The sequence below is a fragment of the Tachysurus fulvidraco genome, chromosome 11 (assembly GCF_022655615.1).
Source record: "Tachysurus fulvidraco isolate hzauxx_2018 chromosome 11, HZAU_PFXX_2.0, whole genome shotgun sequence".
Taxonomy (NCBI): domain Eukaryota; kingdom Metazoa; phylum Chordata; class Actinopteri; order Siluriformes; family Bagridae; genus Tachysurus; species Tachysurus fulvidraco.
This window is the reverse complement of record NC_062528.1, coordinates 5,737,522-5,754,484: the sequence shown is the minus strand read 5'-3', so window position 1 is coordinate 5,754,484 and position 16,963 is coordinate 5,737,522. Positions and strand designations below refer to the sequence as shown.

The following is a 16,963-nucleotide window of genomic DNA, read 5'->3' as shown; positions in this document are numbered from 1 at the left end:
AAAATATTAATGCAAACAATCCATACAATACTAAATAAAAATAACATTTATTGATTTGGTCTTTGTGAATATTAGTTTATTAGTGACTGCATTCATATGACACACTGTTTGTAGAGAATGCACACATACATGAACTGATCTGATTCAAGACTGTCATCATTACATCATGCATAAAATTTTGGTGTCCACTTTTGCCATTTTAAATAATACCATAACTTTTGGCTTACTATGTAGTCATATAAAATATAATATAAAACTCTTCTTATTTTAAATTCTCACTGAGGGCTAAACCCCCTAAAGATGAAACCCTAGAACCGCCCCTGCTCTTATGCCTACCGAAAATCACTGAAATTTTACTTTTTACTTTTACTTCAAATACTTAAGCACATTAAATATCAGAAAATGACTTTTGATACTTAAGTACAGTAAATATCAGATACTTTAAGACTTTTACTTGAGTAATATTCTAAAAGGTGACTTTCACTTCTACCAAAGTCTTTTTCTAGTACGATACTTGTACTTTTACTCAAGTATCGCTTTCTAATACTTTACACAACACTGCTCGGGGGTTTACTGAAGAAAATAACTGCAAACAAGTCTGTACTGCTGTCTGCGTGCTCTGTTGCACACTCATGCCCCCCCTCCCCCTCCAGATCCTAATCTGCCATCTGTGTGTGTGTGTGTGTGTGTGTGTATGAGCAGCACTAACATCTTGTGTGAAGACATGTGGAACCGAGGCCCTGGATCTGATGGCTCAGCTGAAGACGCAGGACACCCTGGCTACGACAGACATCAGTGGACTCAGAGCTGCTTTGGATAACGTGCAGGTCACTGCGCAGGTAAATATCTGCTCTCTGTTTACAGAAGCGACACGCCGCCTCGCCAAATGAACCGGAGCATTGAGCATGCTTAGTTGTTGAAATGTACAAAAGAGCATCGCCGTTGAGCATAGAATCAAATATATGCCATGCAGTTAATTTCTTTCTTTTTTTGTTCTGGAAATTTTGCTCTGCCTTTAGTGGGTACAGAGCTGCTCAACATGGCACCGTCAGTATTGTAGCTCAAACATGCATGTAGGTCGATTCATCTGCCATCAATCAAGCCAATACTCCAGCATACAAAACAACCGATTTGAAGGTAAAAGTTTGCACTTTGACATTTGATAGTCATAACTCAAAGCCTCTGAAAAGGAAACCAAAACGAATACACCCCTCAACTCGGACTTCCTCAAACCATCTCAAGTCAGTTTCTCAGAGTTCAACAAGCGCTGTCATATCGGCAAAGTCAAATGCAAGGTCAAGGTCGACGTGTAGGCAAAGGCAAACACAGCGGTAGTGTCAATAGAGGCTGTAAGGGTTGTCTGGGGCAAGAGCAACTCATTTCTGTCTTTATTCCAGTTGCATTTCACCTTGTAAACAGCAGAAGGCTTTAATAATTGGAGCACAATTGAAAAGGTCTCCCATTTAAAATATACAGAGGCAAACAGTCCGAGCCTCTGTCTCTCTCTCTCTCTCTCTCTCTCTCTCTCTCTCTCTCTCGCTCTCTCTCTCTCTCTCTCTCTCTCCTGCGTTCCCTTGATCATCTTGTTTCTCCTCATGTGAGACTAGAAGTTACGGCCGCGGGGTTTGGAGCTGCAGCAGGGAGAGCTGGGAGATCTGGTGGAGCAGGAGATGGCAGCCACATCAGCAGCTGTGGAGTCTGCCGTCTCCAGGATAGAGGTAAGCGTTTCATCCCTGATGGATTCTAACACCATGAATAAAGCTCCATCACGATGTTAAATAACACGCGTCCGTTTCCTCTTTAACACCCGAACAGGAAATGCTGAACAAATCCCGAACAGTCGACACCGGCGTCAAAATGGAAGTGAATGAAAGGTAACACACTATAAAGTGACATGAAATCAATCTTCTGGCTGTTTGTACACATTTCTTCACCTCTTGTTGAAGAGACAGTGCTTTGTTGAAGGTTTCTTTCTCACATGACCGTCTTAGCCGGATGGAAAACAGTCGATTATAAAGCCACTTTGGTGGAAAGGACATTATTGACATTTACATTATTTACTGTCCAGTGACTCAGGGTCTGAGACTGGTTCCTCTCAGGGTTTCTTCCCAATATCATCTCAGGGAGGTTTTTCCTTTCCACCGTCAGCTCAGGCTTGCTCATTAGGGATAGATGTTAGAGATGAATAATTAACTTTTCAACTTTTTCCGTTTCTATACTCCTGTAAAGCTGCTTTGAGGCAATGCGAATTGTTAGATTGAATTGAATTAGCCACTGAAGGCACTGCTGGGAACTGAAATGTGCGTGTGGTTATTTCCTGTAGGATTCTGGCGTCCTGCACAGAGCTCATGCGGGCCATTAAAGTGCTGGTTCTGGCCTCTAAAGACCTGCAGCGTGACATTGTGGAAGGCAGCAGAGTGAGTGGGAGGCGTGTTTGATTGACAGAATGCTCCAACTGCAGCACATTGGAGACTGTTTACAGTTCTGCTTAAACTTCTTTCCAGGGTGCAGCAACAATAAAAGAGTTCTATGTCAAGAATTCCCGCTGGACTGAAGGCCTCATATCAGCATCCAAGGCTGTGGGCTGGGGAGCCACTGTGATGGTGTAAGTTTGCTCTAAAATGTGTTTGTACCAATTTTACACCACTGACTGTGACTGGTGTGTGTGTCTGTGACTGGTGTGTGTGTGTGTGTGTGTGTGTCTGTGACTGGTGTCTGTGACTAGTGTGTGTGTGTGTGTGACTAGTGTGTGACTAGTGTGTGTGTGTGTGTGACTAGTGTGTGTGTGTGTGTGACTAGTGTGTGTGTGTGACTAGTGTGTGTGTGTGTGACTGGTGTGTGTGTGTGTCTGTGACTGGTGTGTGTGTGTGTCTGTGACTGGTGTGTGTGTGTGTCTGTGACTGGTGTGTGTGTGTGTCTGTGACTGGTGTGTGTGTGTGTGTCTGTGACTGGTGTGTGTGTGTGTGTCTGTGACTGGTGTGTGTGTGTGTCTGTGACTGGTGTGTGTGTGTGTCTGTGACTGGTGTGTGTGTGTGTCTGTGACTGGTGTGTGTGTGTGTCTGTGACTGGTGTGTGTGTGTGTGTGTCTGTGACTGGTGTGTGTGTGTGTGTGTCTGTGACTGGTGTGTGTGTGTGTGTGTCTGTGACTGGTGTGTGTGTGTGTGTGTGTCTGTGACTGGTGTGTGTGTGTGTGTGTGTCTGTGACTGGTGTGTGTGTGTGTGTGTCTGTGACTGGTGTGTGTGTGTGTCTGTGACTGGTGTGTGTGTGTGTGTGTGTCTGTGACGTGTGTGTGTGTGTGTGTGTCTGTGACTGGTGTGTGTGTGTGTGTGTCTGTGACTGGTGTGTGTGTGTGTGTGTGTCTGTGACTGGTGTGTGTGTGTGTGTGTGTCTGTGTCTGTGACTGGTGTGTGTGTGTGTCTGTGACTGGTGTGTCTGTGACTGGTGTGTCTGTGACTGGTGTGTCTGTGACTGGTGTGTCTGTGACTGGTGTGTCTGTGACTGGTGTGTGTGTGTGAGTCTGTGACTGGTGTGTGTGTGTGTGAGTCTGTGACTGGTGTGTGTGAGTGTGTGTGTGTGTGTGTCTGTGACTGGAGTGTGTGTGTGTGTGTGTGTCTGTGACTGGTGTGTGTGTGTCTGTGACTGGTGTGTGTCTGTGACTGGTGTGTGTGTGTGTGTGTGTCTGTGACTGGTGTGTGTGTGTGTGTGTCTGTGACTGGTGTGTGTGTGTGAGTCTGTGACTGGTGTGTGTGTGTGTGTGTGTGTGTGTGTGAGTGTGTGTGTGTGTCTGTGACTGGAGTGTGTGTGTGTGTCTGTGACTGGAGTGTGTGTGTGTGTCTGTGACTGGAGTGTGTGTGTGTGTCTGTGACTGGAGTGTGTGTGTGTGTCTGTGACTGGAGTGTGTGTGTGTGTCTGTGACTGGAGTGTGTGTGTGTGTCTGTGACTGGAGTGTGTGTGTGTCTGTGACTGGAGTGTGTGTGTCTGTGACTGGAGTGTGTGTGTCTGTGACTGGAGTGTGTGTGTCTGTGACTGGAGTGTGTGTGTGTGTGTGTGTGTGTGTGACTAGTGTGTGTGTGTGTGTGTGTGACTAGTGTGTGTGTGTGTGTGACTAGTGTGTGTGTGTGTGTGACTAGTGTGTGTGTGACTAGTGTGTGTGTGACTAGTGTGTGTGTGACTAGTGTGTGTGTGACTAGTGTGTGTGTGTCTGTGACTGGTGTGTGTGTGTGTGACTAGTGTGTGTGTGTGTGTGTGTGACTAGTGTGTGTGTGTGTGTGTCTGTGACTAGTGTGTGTGTGTGTGTCTGTGACTAGTGTGTGTGTGTCTGTGACTAGTGTGTGTGTGTGTGTGTCTGTGACTGGTGTGTGTGTGTCTGTGACTGGTGTGTGTGTGTCTGTGACTGGTGTGTGTGTGTCTGTGACTGGTGTGTGTGTGTCTGTGACTGGTGTGTGTGTGTCTGTGACTGGTGTGTGTGTGTCTGTGACTGGTGTGTGTGTCTGTGACTGGTGTGTGTGTGTGTGACTGGTGTGTGTGTGTGTGTGTCAGTGACTGGTGTGTGTGTGTCTGTGACTGGTGTGTGTGTCTGTGACTGGTGTGTCTGTGACTGGTGTGTCTGTGACTGGTGTGTCTGTGACTGGTGTGTCTGTGACTGGTGTGTCTGTGACCGGTGTGTCTGTGTCTGTGACTGGTGTGTGTGTGTGTGTGTGTGTGTGTGTGTGTGTGTGTGTGTGTGTGAGTGTGTGTGTGTGTGTGTGTGTGTGTGTGACTGGTGTGTGTGTGTGAGTGTGTGTGTCTGTGACTGGAGTGTGTGTGTGTGTGTGTGTCTGTGACTGGAGTGTGTGTGTGTGTGTGTGTGTCTGTGACTGGAGTGTGTGTGTGTGTGTGTGTCTGTGACTGGAGTGTGTGTGTGTGTGTGTGTCTGTGACTGGAGTGTGTGTGTGTGTGTGTGTGTGTCTGGTGTGTGTGTGTGTGTGTCTGTGACTGGAGTGTGTGTGTGTGTGTGTGTGTGTGTGTGTGTGACTAGTGTGTGTGTGTGTGTGTGTGACTAGTGTGTGTGTGTGTGTCTGTGACTGGTGTATCTGTGACTGGTGTGTGTCTCTGTGACTGGTGTATCTGTGACTGGTGTGTGTCTCTGTGACTGGTGTGTGTCTCTGTGACTGGTGTGTGTCTCTGTGACTGGTGTGTGTCTCTGTGACTGGTGTATCTGTGACTGGTGTATCTGTGACTGGTGTATCTGTGACTGGTGTGTGTCTCTGTGACTGGTGTATCTGTGACTGGTGTGTGTCTCTGTGACTGGTGTATCTGTGACTGGTGTGTGTGTCTGTGACTGGTGTGTGTCTCTGTGACTGGTGTGTGTCTCTGTGACTGGTGTATCTGTGACTGGTGTGTGTCTCTGTGACTGGTGTGTGTCTCTGTGACTGGTGTATCTGTGACTGGTGTAGGGGTGTCTGTGACTGGTGTGGGGGTGTTTGTGACTGGTGTCTCTGTGACTGGTGTGTGTGTCTCTGGCTGGTGTGTGTGTCTCTGGCTGGTGTGTGTGTCTCTGTGACTGGGGTGTGTGTGTCTCTGTGACTGGGGTGTGTGTGTCTCTGTGACTGGTGTATCTCTGACCATGGGCGTAAATCCCGGGGGGGACGGGGTATGTGTGTTAACCCCCCCATCCGAGGGTTGCCCCCCCCAACAAAAATTATTTTAAAAAATAATTAAAATAAAAGACCCACTGCCTGCTTTCCCTGTACATCTCACCTACTCTGCACACACGAGTCAGGTGTGTGGCTGCGGCTCAATTAATGTTCAACTCCATTAAGTATGGGATTTTATTCACTTTAAATAAAGCGATTCTCTTTAATGTAGTTGATGCAGACTCATTCATAAATTAGTTGCAGCAAAAATGCTGATTACTGATGTAATTGTCCATGAATCTGCTATAATAGCGATTAAAATATGACTTATCTAGTTAACGTTAGCTTGTTTACAATAGCTAGCTAACGTTAGCTTGTTTACAATAGCTTGTTGCATAGTGCACTGTAACCTTTAACCCTTTTTTAATTCCTTGTTTTTATTATTGTGATTATTTTTATGATAGTTTTACTATCATAAAATCCCCCTATCCCCCCCCCCCCCTCTTCAAAAATTGCTCATGAGAATTTTTTTATTTATTGTCCCCCCCTACTGTTAAATGAAATTTACGCCCATGTCTCTGACTGGTGTATCTGTGACTGGTGTGTGTCTGCAGTGATGCAGCCGATCTGGTGATCCAAGGGAAAGGGAAATTTGAGGAGCTGATGGTGTGCTCACACGAGATAGCTGCTAGTACAGCTCAGCTTGTAGCTGCGTCAAAGGTACACGCTAATTCTGTCAATGATCTGACCGTAAAGTCGATTTAAACCAGTTGTAACAATTTGTCCTGTCGTTATTCAATGACTCCCACTTACACAGGTGAAGGCAGACAAGGACAGTCCCAACCTCGCTCGTCTTCAGCAGGCATCTCGAGGAGTCACTCAAGCGACTGCAGGCGTTGTGGCTTCAACCAAGTCGGGGAAATCCCAGATTGAGGAAACTGGTGAGTGTGTGTTTGTTTACGCAGGTAGTGGGTGGAGTGACGGGCTGCTGATCCCAGATCTAGATATGAATAAATTCCTTAGTAGCGACTTCATTTGGTGACCAAACCTGCTCTCTGGAAGAGTGTTAGATGAAACGCAGCAGCGTGATTGTGGCTGACTTACAGGGAGTTTGTGTGCATGCAGCCGTGCATGACAAATAACACGGCTTTATTTGGGTTCAGCAATCATATTCCATGCAATAGCTTTTGAAGTTTTCCTTCAGCTTCACATTTGGTCACTTGATCTAGCTCTGTGATCTGAAGCTGTTTATATGGAAGTAAATATTGTAGATTTATTTGTGTAACAATTCAGATGGAGCATCTAACAGAATATCTTGGTGGTATCTGTGGCTGTGTTTATATAGTTCACGCAGCTCGGTGTTCCATTTTAAATCTGTGCCTGAGACTCCTCTCTGTCATTTCAGACACTATGGATTTCACCAGTTTGACACTTACACAGATCAAGAGAAAAGAGATGGACTCCCAGGTACGTGTGATTATCTGAACCTGTGTGTGTACAGGTGTGTGTGTGTGTGTGCATACAGGTGTGTGCATGGGTTTATATGTGTGCACGTGTTTGTGTCTGTGTGTATGTACACGTGTCTGTGTGCGTGCGTGTACACGTGTGTGCATGTCTGTGCATGTACACGTGTGTGCACATGCGTGTGTGCATACACGTGTTTGTGTGTGTGTGTGAGCTGCCACTTGGCCTAACCGTTGCTTGTGTATCCTGCAGGTGCGTGTGTTAGAATTGGAGACACAGCTTCAGAAGGAAAGGGAGCGTCTCGGTGAGCTGAGGAAGAAGCACTATGAGTTAGCTGGTGTCGCTGAAGGTTGGGGTGAGGAAGAGGAGGGTAAGGCTTACTGAACCTATCATTATTTCAGATATTATACGAGCTGTAGCTCATCATATCGGCAACATGCAGGTTAATTTCCCTGTAGACACAAAGCTGAAAGCGTAAAATTGTGGATTTAAGGTGGATTTGATGTGCTTCAATACCTGTACCTCTGAACACACAAGACAAGGAAACACTTCAGAAATGCTTTCAGTGAGCATTAACTTGCTTCCGCATTTGATCCCACAACTATTCCTTTCCATCCCTGGTGCTTTTCAAAGCCTTCTGTTGCACATTTCTACACTGAAGCTCAGGACTCTCCTTTGTTTTTGGCTTCCACGATTTTCTCACCATCAAAGGGGCGGAAAGTTTCCGCTAAATTTCCGGAAACTTTCCACGGGAACTTTAATCTGGGGAATTTTGGAAATATTCCAAATTGGAAGCTTTATGGGAATTTACAAGGAATTTATGGGAATTAAATGGAAATACAGGGAAATGTATATAAACTATATCATATACAAACATAAATAAACATTTTGTTTGGTCATTCAAGGTAATACACATTTTTAAAATGATGTCTTGACTGATTTAATTGTAAGTAGAACGTGATCGACTTAACTTAATCGATTCTTTCATTGGGTAACACAAAAGCATAATGAACATTTATTATGCTTGTAATAAACATAATAAACTTAATTGTAATCAACATGTTTCCCTATGATTGCTGTAATCAATTCTAATTAGTAAGGTAGTTATTACGTTTAGGTATTGGGTACAATTAAGAATGTAGAATAAGGTAATGCAGAATAAGGCATTAATATGTGCTTAATAAGTACTAATAAATAGCCAATATTCTATTATATTCATGCTAATGAGCAACTAGTTAAATGACCCTAAAATAAAGTGTTACTGTGCATGTTATGGAAGAACACAAGTAAATGCAGTGGGTTCGGCCTCAATGGCTCTCCAGTAAGCAGTGTGCTGTGTGCAATCGACCGATTAATACAGGGTAGAAATTTAACTTAAATTGCATTAAACAAAATTATGCTGCAATTTAAGCACATTTAAGTTCCTTGTTATAGGCAACTCTGCATTTTTTCTTAAAATTCCCAGTTTATTCCCATATATTCCCGTTCATTCCCATGGAAAGTTTCCAGCCTTGAAAATTCCCGGAATTTTGCAACCCTACACACGTGGCCCCGTCCCTTAAAGGACCCGCACGTGTCACATGCACGTGTTACACGCAGACTTTCACCCACAGCAGTATAAATCAGCCCAGAGAGAGATCCCTGAATCCTGACAGCATTATACCCCATGTGAGGTCAGGAATGTACAAACCAGTTCTCAGGTACATACAGAAGCCATATTTTACTTTTATTTTTTTTTAAGCCTAACATTTAATTTCCAAAACTATTATGCAAAATATTAAACCATTCCCAAAGCCGTACATGTCGGTTTATCAAAGAAGCGAATAAATGTTTCGTCATGTTCGATGCTTTTATACACAGATGATGATCTTGTGTTCAGATGATTTATTTACCTAAACGCAGTTGATGAAAATGCATCTACCTCGTTTGTTGCCATGGTAACATCACTCCGAGTGTATCGAGGCTGTGGACCGATGGCGGTCGGCTCAAGAATAAAGCACGAGGGAGTGTAACAAAAAAAAAGTGAAGAGTGCATCATTCACAGGGAGTGTAACAGAGTCTAGACATTAACATGCGCCCACATGCTCTTTCTTTTTCTTGTCTCCATAGGAACGGGATGAGGCGTGTCCTCGTGCGGTAGCCCAGACCGGGCTTGTGCCTACTCTCTGGCACTCGCTTCTTCTTCAGTGTCCCTCCCCATTCTCTTCACATTCTTCAGACATTTTATTCTTTAATAATGACTGAAAAGCCAAATAAAAAGGTTTTTACTTTAACCCTGCTCCTCCTCCTCCTCCTCCTCACTGTGGAGTAAAGACGCTTACAGGAGGAGCAACAATGTCACCTTAGGAGGATGAAGCCTTAAAGGAAGCATGGAGCGTATTTGGAGCACCCCCCAGTGGGCAGAGGGAAAACTGCACCATCACTGACCTGACTTTTTTTTTCTTCTTCTTCTTTTTTCTTCTTCTTCTTTTTCATTCCCCATTTTATTAGAATTTTTCCAAAACGACATGCGTCACACAAGGCGAGCAGGAATTACTGACACTGTGCCGTGAGCTTCCGTGAGATCAGCCGCTTCCCAGGCAGCAGCAGTGTGTGACTTCCACCACCTCTTCCAGAACTCATTCCTCACCCTGTAGACACACACGCTCCGTCAGACAAGCTGCTGAGCCTTCTGTGAACTTGTCCCCTGCCAACCCACCTCCCTACAGTGGCCTTGCTTTGGACTCTGAGCCGACAGAGAGTGTACGGCCCACGAGAGAGGCTTCCCTCCGCACTAACACTAGCGGCTGTCTGAAAACTGAACTAATCCCAGCTTCTCCTTCTTTTGCTTTCTTGTGGTAGTTTTTTTTTAACCCTGCCTCTTGAGCCTCTGTCGTTTTTTTTTCTCTCAAGAGAAGCCTGACTGGGCTTTTTAACCGTTTATAATGTTTCAGATCGCATTTTGGTTAAAGGGAATTAATTATAACGCCGTGTTTCATTACGTACAAACGATCCATCAGCAAACGACGATTTTATGTCCGTGGCTGAAAACAAACGGTCTGTTTTTATGACCCACTGCTGTACAAGGAGGATGTTCGACAAGAGTACCTAGGACACTAAGCTCTTTTCTTCTTGATCACCTTCTCCTCGAGTAACTGTTTTCCTCTGGTGCCCTTAGACAACATTTAGTAGCGCTGCTGGTAGCCTCTATATTCCACACGCTCGTATCCCAGCGCTAATACCACCGGTGTGTACTTCCTTTTTTTCACGTCACACACAGGACATCAGCACATACGAGGAGAGACATCTGTGCCTTCCAAAAGGTTAAAGCTCACATTCCCTCAATACACCTTTAATGGCTGAAGCCTTGGACTGGTATAAAAGTTTGGTAGCCTGGTTTGGTGATGCCTTATATGGAAACTCTCTCTGGTGTGTCCATGATGGACAAGTTGTCGTTCTTGTCCATTTTTAATTTTTTTTTTATCATTCTGAGCTTCCAGCACAAGTCTCTGTAACCGTTTGGTCCACAGACGGGACACTCGGAGAGGAGAAGAGACACGGTGAACGTTTTAAAATGGAGGCTTGCGATGTATAAAGGTGTGCCACCCTGCCCCACCCCTTCAACCCTTCAACCCCAACCCACCCTGCTTAAAGCAATCTAGACCAGATAGCCTTGTAGACCACCACTGTTTTATGAGCACAGCCTACAGTTGGGCCCCCAAAAAAGAACCTTGGCTTCAAAATTTAAGTTTCACCTCCTTGTAGGAAGTCTTCATGTATCTCATCTGCCTCATAAAGCAAAGCAAAGCAGGCACACATGGGTTTATTCAGCATTAACAAACGTTCACATACAACACTGAGATGTGTAACTAGTTACAAAAGCTACTACACTAACGCCAGCTATGAGATGACGTGCGTGTGTGTGTGTGTGTGAGAGATTGAGAAAGTCTTTAACACCTTCACCCTGTCCTGTTGCACTGCTTTTACTGTTTCTCTAAGTTGTAACACTGGGTATTTAATTGCAGCAGTTTTCTAACAGTCTCACCGTCTGGTTCGGTTCATGTCTTCTAGTCTTACCAGCCTTCCAACTGCCTCTCACTGTAGACAGTCAGCTGACATACGAATACTCAGTAACATTTTTGGACAATATCTTTGTATGATCTACTAAACTGAGTGTGTTTATATTTCTTTTTTTTTTCTCTTCTTCAATAAATATAGTAATGTATTACAATGTTATGCTCTTTCTCTTCAACTTTTATACTGTTTGTTGCTTTGATCTCTCGTAGCATTTTGGGGTTTTATTCCTCCTGTAAATTACAGTGAGGTCGGAGTGACGGTCCGTACTGTACGTAGTTCTGCCGGGTTCCTCTGACCTCCTGAGAACATCTAGCAGTACGTAGATCGGCTATGCTAAATTGGGCCTAGGCCTGTGAAAGGTATCGTACAACTTAGGTGTCCAATCCCAGAACAGACTCCAGATCAGTATCCTGACCAAAGTATCAGTGTTCCTGTAGAGATATAAAGTAATTGTGCAATTACTTAATAATTCCTCACCCATGTGAGCTTATTTCTATTCATAATTTGATTCTACAAGAAAACAACACGGTGCACAATTTCCTGTCTGTTCTTTTAAGCTACAGCTGCTTTAATTTTTCTACTGAAAGCTCCCGAGTCACTACCAGGGGGCAGCACCAGCCGGATCATTGGAGCATCTTAGTGACTTGCTCCATGTGCATGATCGATATTCTGTTCCTGCAGTGCATTGTGGGATATCATGCATTCTGGAAATGATCTGCTACGCTTTCTCCAAAAATAGTGCAGTACATGGTGCTTATGATGCAATCAGTTAGTTTACGACACTGGCGCAATTCTCACCGCTCTGCTCCGGAGATGTATTCGGTGGTGTAACAAAGGGAACGTTGTGTTGGTGCAATATGTGAAAGTGACATACGGGGTATGATTAGCGAGTAATGCAGCTTTTTGTTATTATTTTTCATTTTATTTAACATCGATGTTACTCAGTGATCTATAAATCCTCTTTACTGAGGACGAAGGCTAGATAGTTTTAGAAATTAGTATTTGGGTCAGAGCACAGAATCAGCCATGATATAGTACCCTGGGGTTACAGGCCCTGCTCGAGAGCCCAACAGTGGTGGCTTGGTGGTGCTGGGTCTTGAACCCCCAACCTTCTGATCGTTAACCCGAGCAAGCGAATGAGATGGTATGAAGAAGAACCTTGAGATTAACAAGACTCAAAAGGAAAGCCATCCTCATCTGGGTGACACCGGTGTGTGAGATTAGAACTCATTTGCTTTCTACAGCTGTGCACCATACAGTCAAGTGCAATTGTGCAATCAGGAGCTTTTGAGAAACTTGTATGAGCATCCGTGTAATTTCTGAATTTATTATCGGTAGAACATTTGAGACCCGAGCGCAAAACCGACCACGGCAGCAGAAGTTCAAAGCTGATGCGACTCCACCCTGATGCGATCATATTTTACTGATATGACTAATTTTTTTTTGTCTGATCCTGATTTGACGTGAGTAATTCAGTTCTCACTAGAAACCTGTCTGTCCTTGAAGTTACAGAATTGACAGCATTCTTATATTTCGCCTGTACACATCTGCCTTTTCCTTCTTTTTTTTCTCGGGAAAGAGTTGTCACTCGGACACTTCTGAATAGCTCTCCTTGCTGTGTATTTAACCTTTTGTCATCCGGTGTGAAAACGTAAGCAGGGCTTTGTGAGCTGTGCCATGGATTCGAACCGTCATACATCACAGAAGGTAAACAAGCTCGGACATCATCTGCAGGCGTTCCCGGGCTACAGGATGGCAAGGATGAGTCAGGAGTGAGACTTGGGCCCTGGGGGAGAGAGAGTTGGACCAGGAACACTGTTAATCATTCATAGTAAAGCTAAGATTTTCAGGCCCTTAAAGAGATGTTTTAATAATACAATGAACTGGATGTCATTGAGCTGTTTGCCGAGGAACACGTGCTTCTACGTGTTCTAGTCATTTTGGATATCTAGCTTTTGTTAAACATGACAGGAATGTGCCATCCGAGGAGAAGATTTAGAAATGTGATGTGAATTTGATTTGACAAACAAGTCTAGTTGTGTGAGGCATCCAAGGAAAACCATGTGTACTACGGTTGTGCAATAAAAAGAGAGAGAGATTCAGTCTTTAATCAGTGAGAACACAGAGCTGTGGCATTGATATCATCCAGATATCATTTTTTTTGGGGGATGGGGGGGGATTTAAATAAAACTGGAAGAAAGAGGAGAGCATGGAATAAGAATCCAACACAGTAAATACAAAGAGCAAGTCAGGCAAAAAGTCCCATACTGGACTGTCACATGGCACACGACTGTGTTCATCTTTCCATCTTTATTCAATTCAATATTCTTTTATATAACATGTTTAACAATGCATATTGTCTCAAAGCAGCTTTACAGAACATAAGAAATAGTACAAAAGGTTTAATATACAAAGATTAATATTGTGCCTATGTTCCAGATTAATATTAGACTTATATTTTAATGTGTCTGTTTTTATCCCCAATGAACAAGTCTGAGGTGACGGTGGTGAGGAAAAACTCCCTTAGATGGAAGAGGAAGAAACCTTGAGAGGAACCAGACTCAAAAGTGAACCTCATCCTTATTTGGGTGACACCGGAGGGTGTGATTATTAATATACAGCCTGACAGTTGTGTATTGATTAGGAGTGTGTTGTCCACAAAGACCACATGGAGTTGGCGTCTCCTCTTTGAATACGCAGATCCTCGTGAGGTGGAATCCAACTGGTTCGGCTACATCTCTAGACGCCTCAGGATCCTTTATCTCTGTTGTAATGTTTCATATGTTTATTTTTGAAGCCTTCAGTGCGACACGGTTACCCGTTATAGAACTTGATACGTATCGACTCGACTGCAGTCTCATGAAATACTTCTGTGCACAAGCTTTTGCTTCTGTCAGCAGACTTGCCTTTCTTCCAGCAAATGTACCCGGCTTAATAACAAAGCAGTGCAAAGTTCCCTGTGACGATCCAGTGCTCTGTGTCTGTACAGCCAAGCGGCACGGAGACGCCTGTAAACCCTCGATAATGTTCTTTAACCCTGGTTACCAATACAATGGTGTTCCAGATCGACTTACTGTACGTTTTTATACAGTAGAGAAACATGAATTCTTTGTCATCACAAAGCTGATATAAATGAGTGAGGACACGTTCCGGTGTGCGACGTTCGGTTTTACCTTCTGCTGAGAACCTTTTTTTTTTTTACCTGAATAAATATTGCACTTCGGTTTGGTGTGTTTATCTTTGTTGTAAATTCAGCTGATGGAATTGATTTGTACAAGTCGCCGGTCAGAACAAAAAGATAAGCCGAGAGATCAGTGGACTCGTCTGTAGACCTTCAGGACCGGATTGTGTTGAAGCAGGGATACGAGGAAGGGAACCGAAAGCATGCAGCATCTTTGAAGGTTTAAACAGCAAAGGTCCTTCATTCTTAAACCACAGAGGAGCTTCTTAGAGCTTGAAGCTTGACTGATACGACTTCTCTCAGGCCATAAGACAGAATCTTTTATGATATGACGAAGCTAAGACGGAGCACTTTGACCTGTAAGTGAACGCTACATCTGAACGAAACCAAGGTCATGTGACTAGATCGTCCCTGCATTGAAGCACAGTGGTGGCACTGTCCAGATGTAAAGAGTTTTTTTACAGATGCAGTTTGTGCCCGAGTCTCAACCTTGCCTTAATTAGAATCTAAGACAAGGCAACTGTAGACCTGAATAATCCAGAACTCATCCTGTAACTCATTCTCAATATGTACTGTATATACCGATCATCTTTATACCGGTCATTACTCTTCTCCACCTGCACACTGTAATGATTTATAAAACAAAAAAGCATGGTTTCCCTTTTGAATCCGGCTCCTCTCAAGTTTTCTTTCCTTAAAGCAAGAAATAGAGATCTAGTTTGGGACAAAAGTTTACCTTCACAGAGCCAAGACAACGCTCAAGTGGCATCTATCAATGACCTCCATGAAAGATCTCTGGAGGGATCTGAGAACAGTCGTACAACCGACGTGCCTCGTTTGCTCTGACAGAGCCTGAGAGGTTCTCCAGAGAAATGTAAGAAAAATCCCTAAATGCAGGGGTTCCAAAGCTGGTTGCATCAGACACTAGAAGTCTTGCAGGGTTAGTGTTTTCACAATAAACTGTGAATTTGGATACGATCGTCCTGTAGTGTCTGAATGGCTTGAAAAAAACACTCGCTGTGAATCGGAACTTGAGCTTTCACGTCCGTCATCTAACAGTGAGAGGCCTCACCATTCATCTCTCTCCCTGCACAGATGGCACCATGAAATAAAGAGCAAATACATCACCCACGCTCCTTCCCACAGACGTCAGACAACCTCACTTTCTGAGCTCTCTGTGTGTACGACTGATACATACTGGACCCAGACAATGAATAACAGCGCACACACACACACACACACACACACACTTCTCCTCCTCCGCAACTTGAGAAGAGAGACCCAGTTGCTAGGAGACCTAATCTGCAGTGCAACTCGGAGACGGAGACATTTGCAGCTGTAAACAGGAAACCGGAGCCTGGAGAACCTCGCGACAGCCGACATCGCTGGAGTGAAGTCCAGCCTGCGGCGTTCGTCCGTTCTCACCTAAAGCCGTCACCTGGTGAAATACTTCAATACGATTCAGCAGCAGAAATATAACAACTTGTGAATATCCTGCTAAAAAAAAAAAAAAGCATTTAAATTTCGATTTAATACTAATGAGCCAGCCAGAGCCAAAGGTGGAAGTTTAATTTTAATAACAAACCACAACAAACAAGGCAACTTACCATATCATAGATTTTAATTTAGATCAATCTCCAGCAGTAGTTAATATATAGTCACCATTTTATAAAAAGACACACAGCTTGAAACGCTTTCGAGAGTAAAAATAAAATATATATATATATATATGGCAAATATTGCACACCCGATTAGGGCTCCAGACAGAGAGAAAGCACAGTATGTTTGAAGTCATAAATAACACACAGATCAACCTAAATAGAGATGCTCTCATTAATACACATGTAAGTGCTCAAATATATTAATCTCTTCCATTTAAAAAGAAAGAAAAGAGAAAAAAAAAGAAAGAAAGAAAGAAAGAAAGAATGCATTTCACTTTAGAGACAAAATCTGGCTACTTTTAACTCCTTAACCCTGAACTACATCTGCGCACATTGAGACCGTCACATGCAGCACTACAGCATTATGGGTATTTTCATGATCTCACAACTTTGGTCATCACTCAAACCTGCGAGTGTTGGAGCTTTATGGTAATCACTGAATAATCTGGTAAGTTCAGGATCAATAGGAGTGAGCAGAATACATGCTGGAAATGCACAACAATGACAGGAATACATTTAATAACGACGGTATTTTAGGATCTAGTTCAACAGTGTATTTCACTGCTGGCTACATCGGAGCCAGCTCCACCCACACCAGACCTACATAAGGAGTGCTGAGTGAGTGCTTAGAGAACTCAAAAGTACTGAAACCTGTGGCCTGAGAGCTGCAGAATATAACTCGGATACAGACTGATGTCATGTTTGTGATATGCCTTTGTGCTGCTTGTTGGAAGGATGTGCTATTTAATTCATTAACTGCCGCATCCTTGTGTATATTACTTCACTAAACCCTTTGCACGCGTTGCGTATTGAACGATAAACGAACGAAAAAGGCTTAATCATGTTTGGAAATTTTTTGTCTTTGTGTCACCCTGCAGCAGTTGATGAGGGTCACTGTAATTGCCCGGTACACATAAAGGCCCCTCGAGTCACTACGGCTTATCCGCCGTTCGCGTAACTAATTCGAGATGGACGGGTTCTTTGG

General features: G+C 43.8%; 1 protein-coding gene across 5 annotated transcripts in view; it reads left to right on the top strand.

Annotated features, from left to right (window-relative positions):
* hip1 (huntingtin interacting protein 1) overlaps nucleotides 1-11,284 on the top strand; it is a 49,669-nt gene extending 38,385 nt beyond the window's left edge. For all 5 annotated transcript variants that reach the window (XM_027136640.2, XM_027136652.2, XM_027136641.2 and 2 more), the window contains 10 exons: nucleotides 703-839; nucleotides 1,608-1,718; nucleotides 1,816-1,874; nucleotides 2,324-2,417; nucleotides 2,505-2,605; nucleotides 6,231-6,336; nucleotides 6,434-6,557; nucleotides 7,022-7,083; nucleotides 7,333-7,450; nucleotides 9,190-11,284. In XM_027136640.2, the coding sequence (XP_026992441.2) occupies nucleotides 703-839; nucleotides 1,608-1,718; nucleotides 1,816-1,874; nucleotides 2,324-2,417; nucleotides 2,505-2,605; nucleotides 6,231-6,336; nucleotides 6,434-6,557; nucleotides 7,022-7,083; nucleotides 7,333-7,450; nucleotides 9,190-9,200 (923 nt within the window). In that variant the 3' untranslated portion in view covers nucleotides 9,201-11,284. The remainder of the gene's footprint in view (nucleotides 1-702; nucleotides 840-1,607; nucleotides 1,719-1,815; nucleotides 1,875-2,323; nucleotides 2,418-2,504; nucleotides 2,606-6,230; nucleotides 6,337-6,433; nucleotides 6,558-7,021; nucleotides 7,084-7,332; nucleotides 7,451-9,189) is intronic.
* The last annotated feature ends 5,679 nt before the right edge of the window (nucleotides 11,285-16,963 follow it).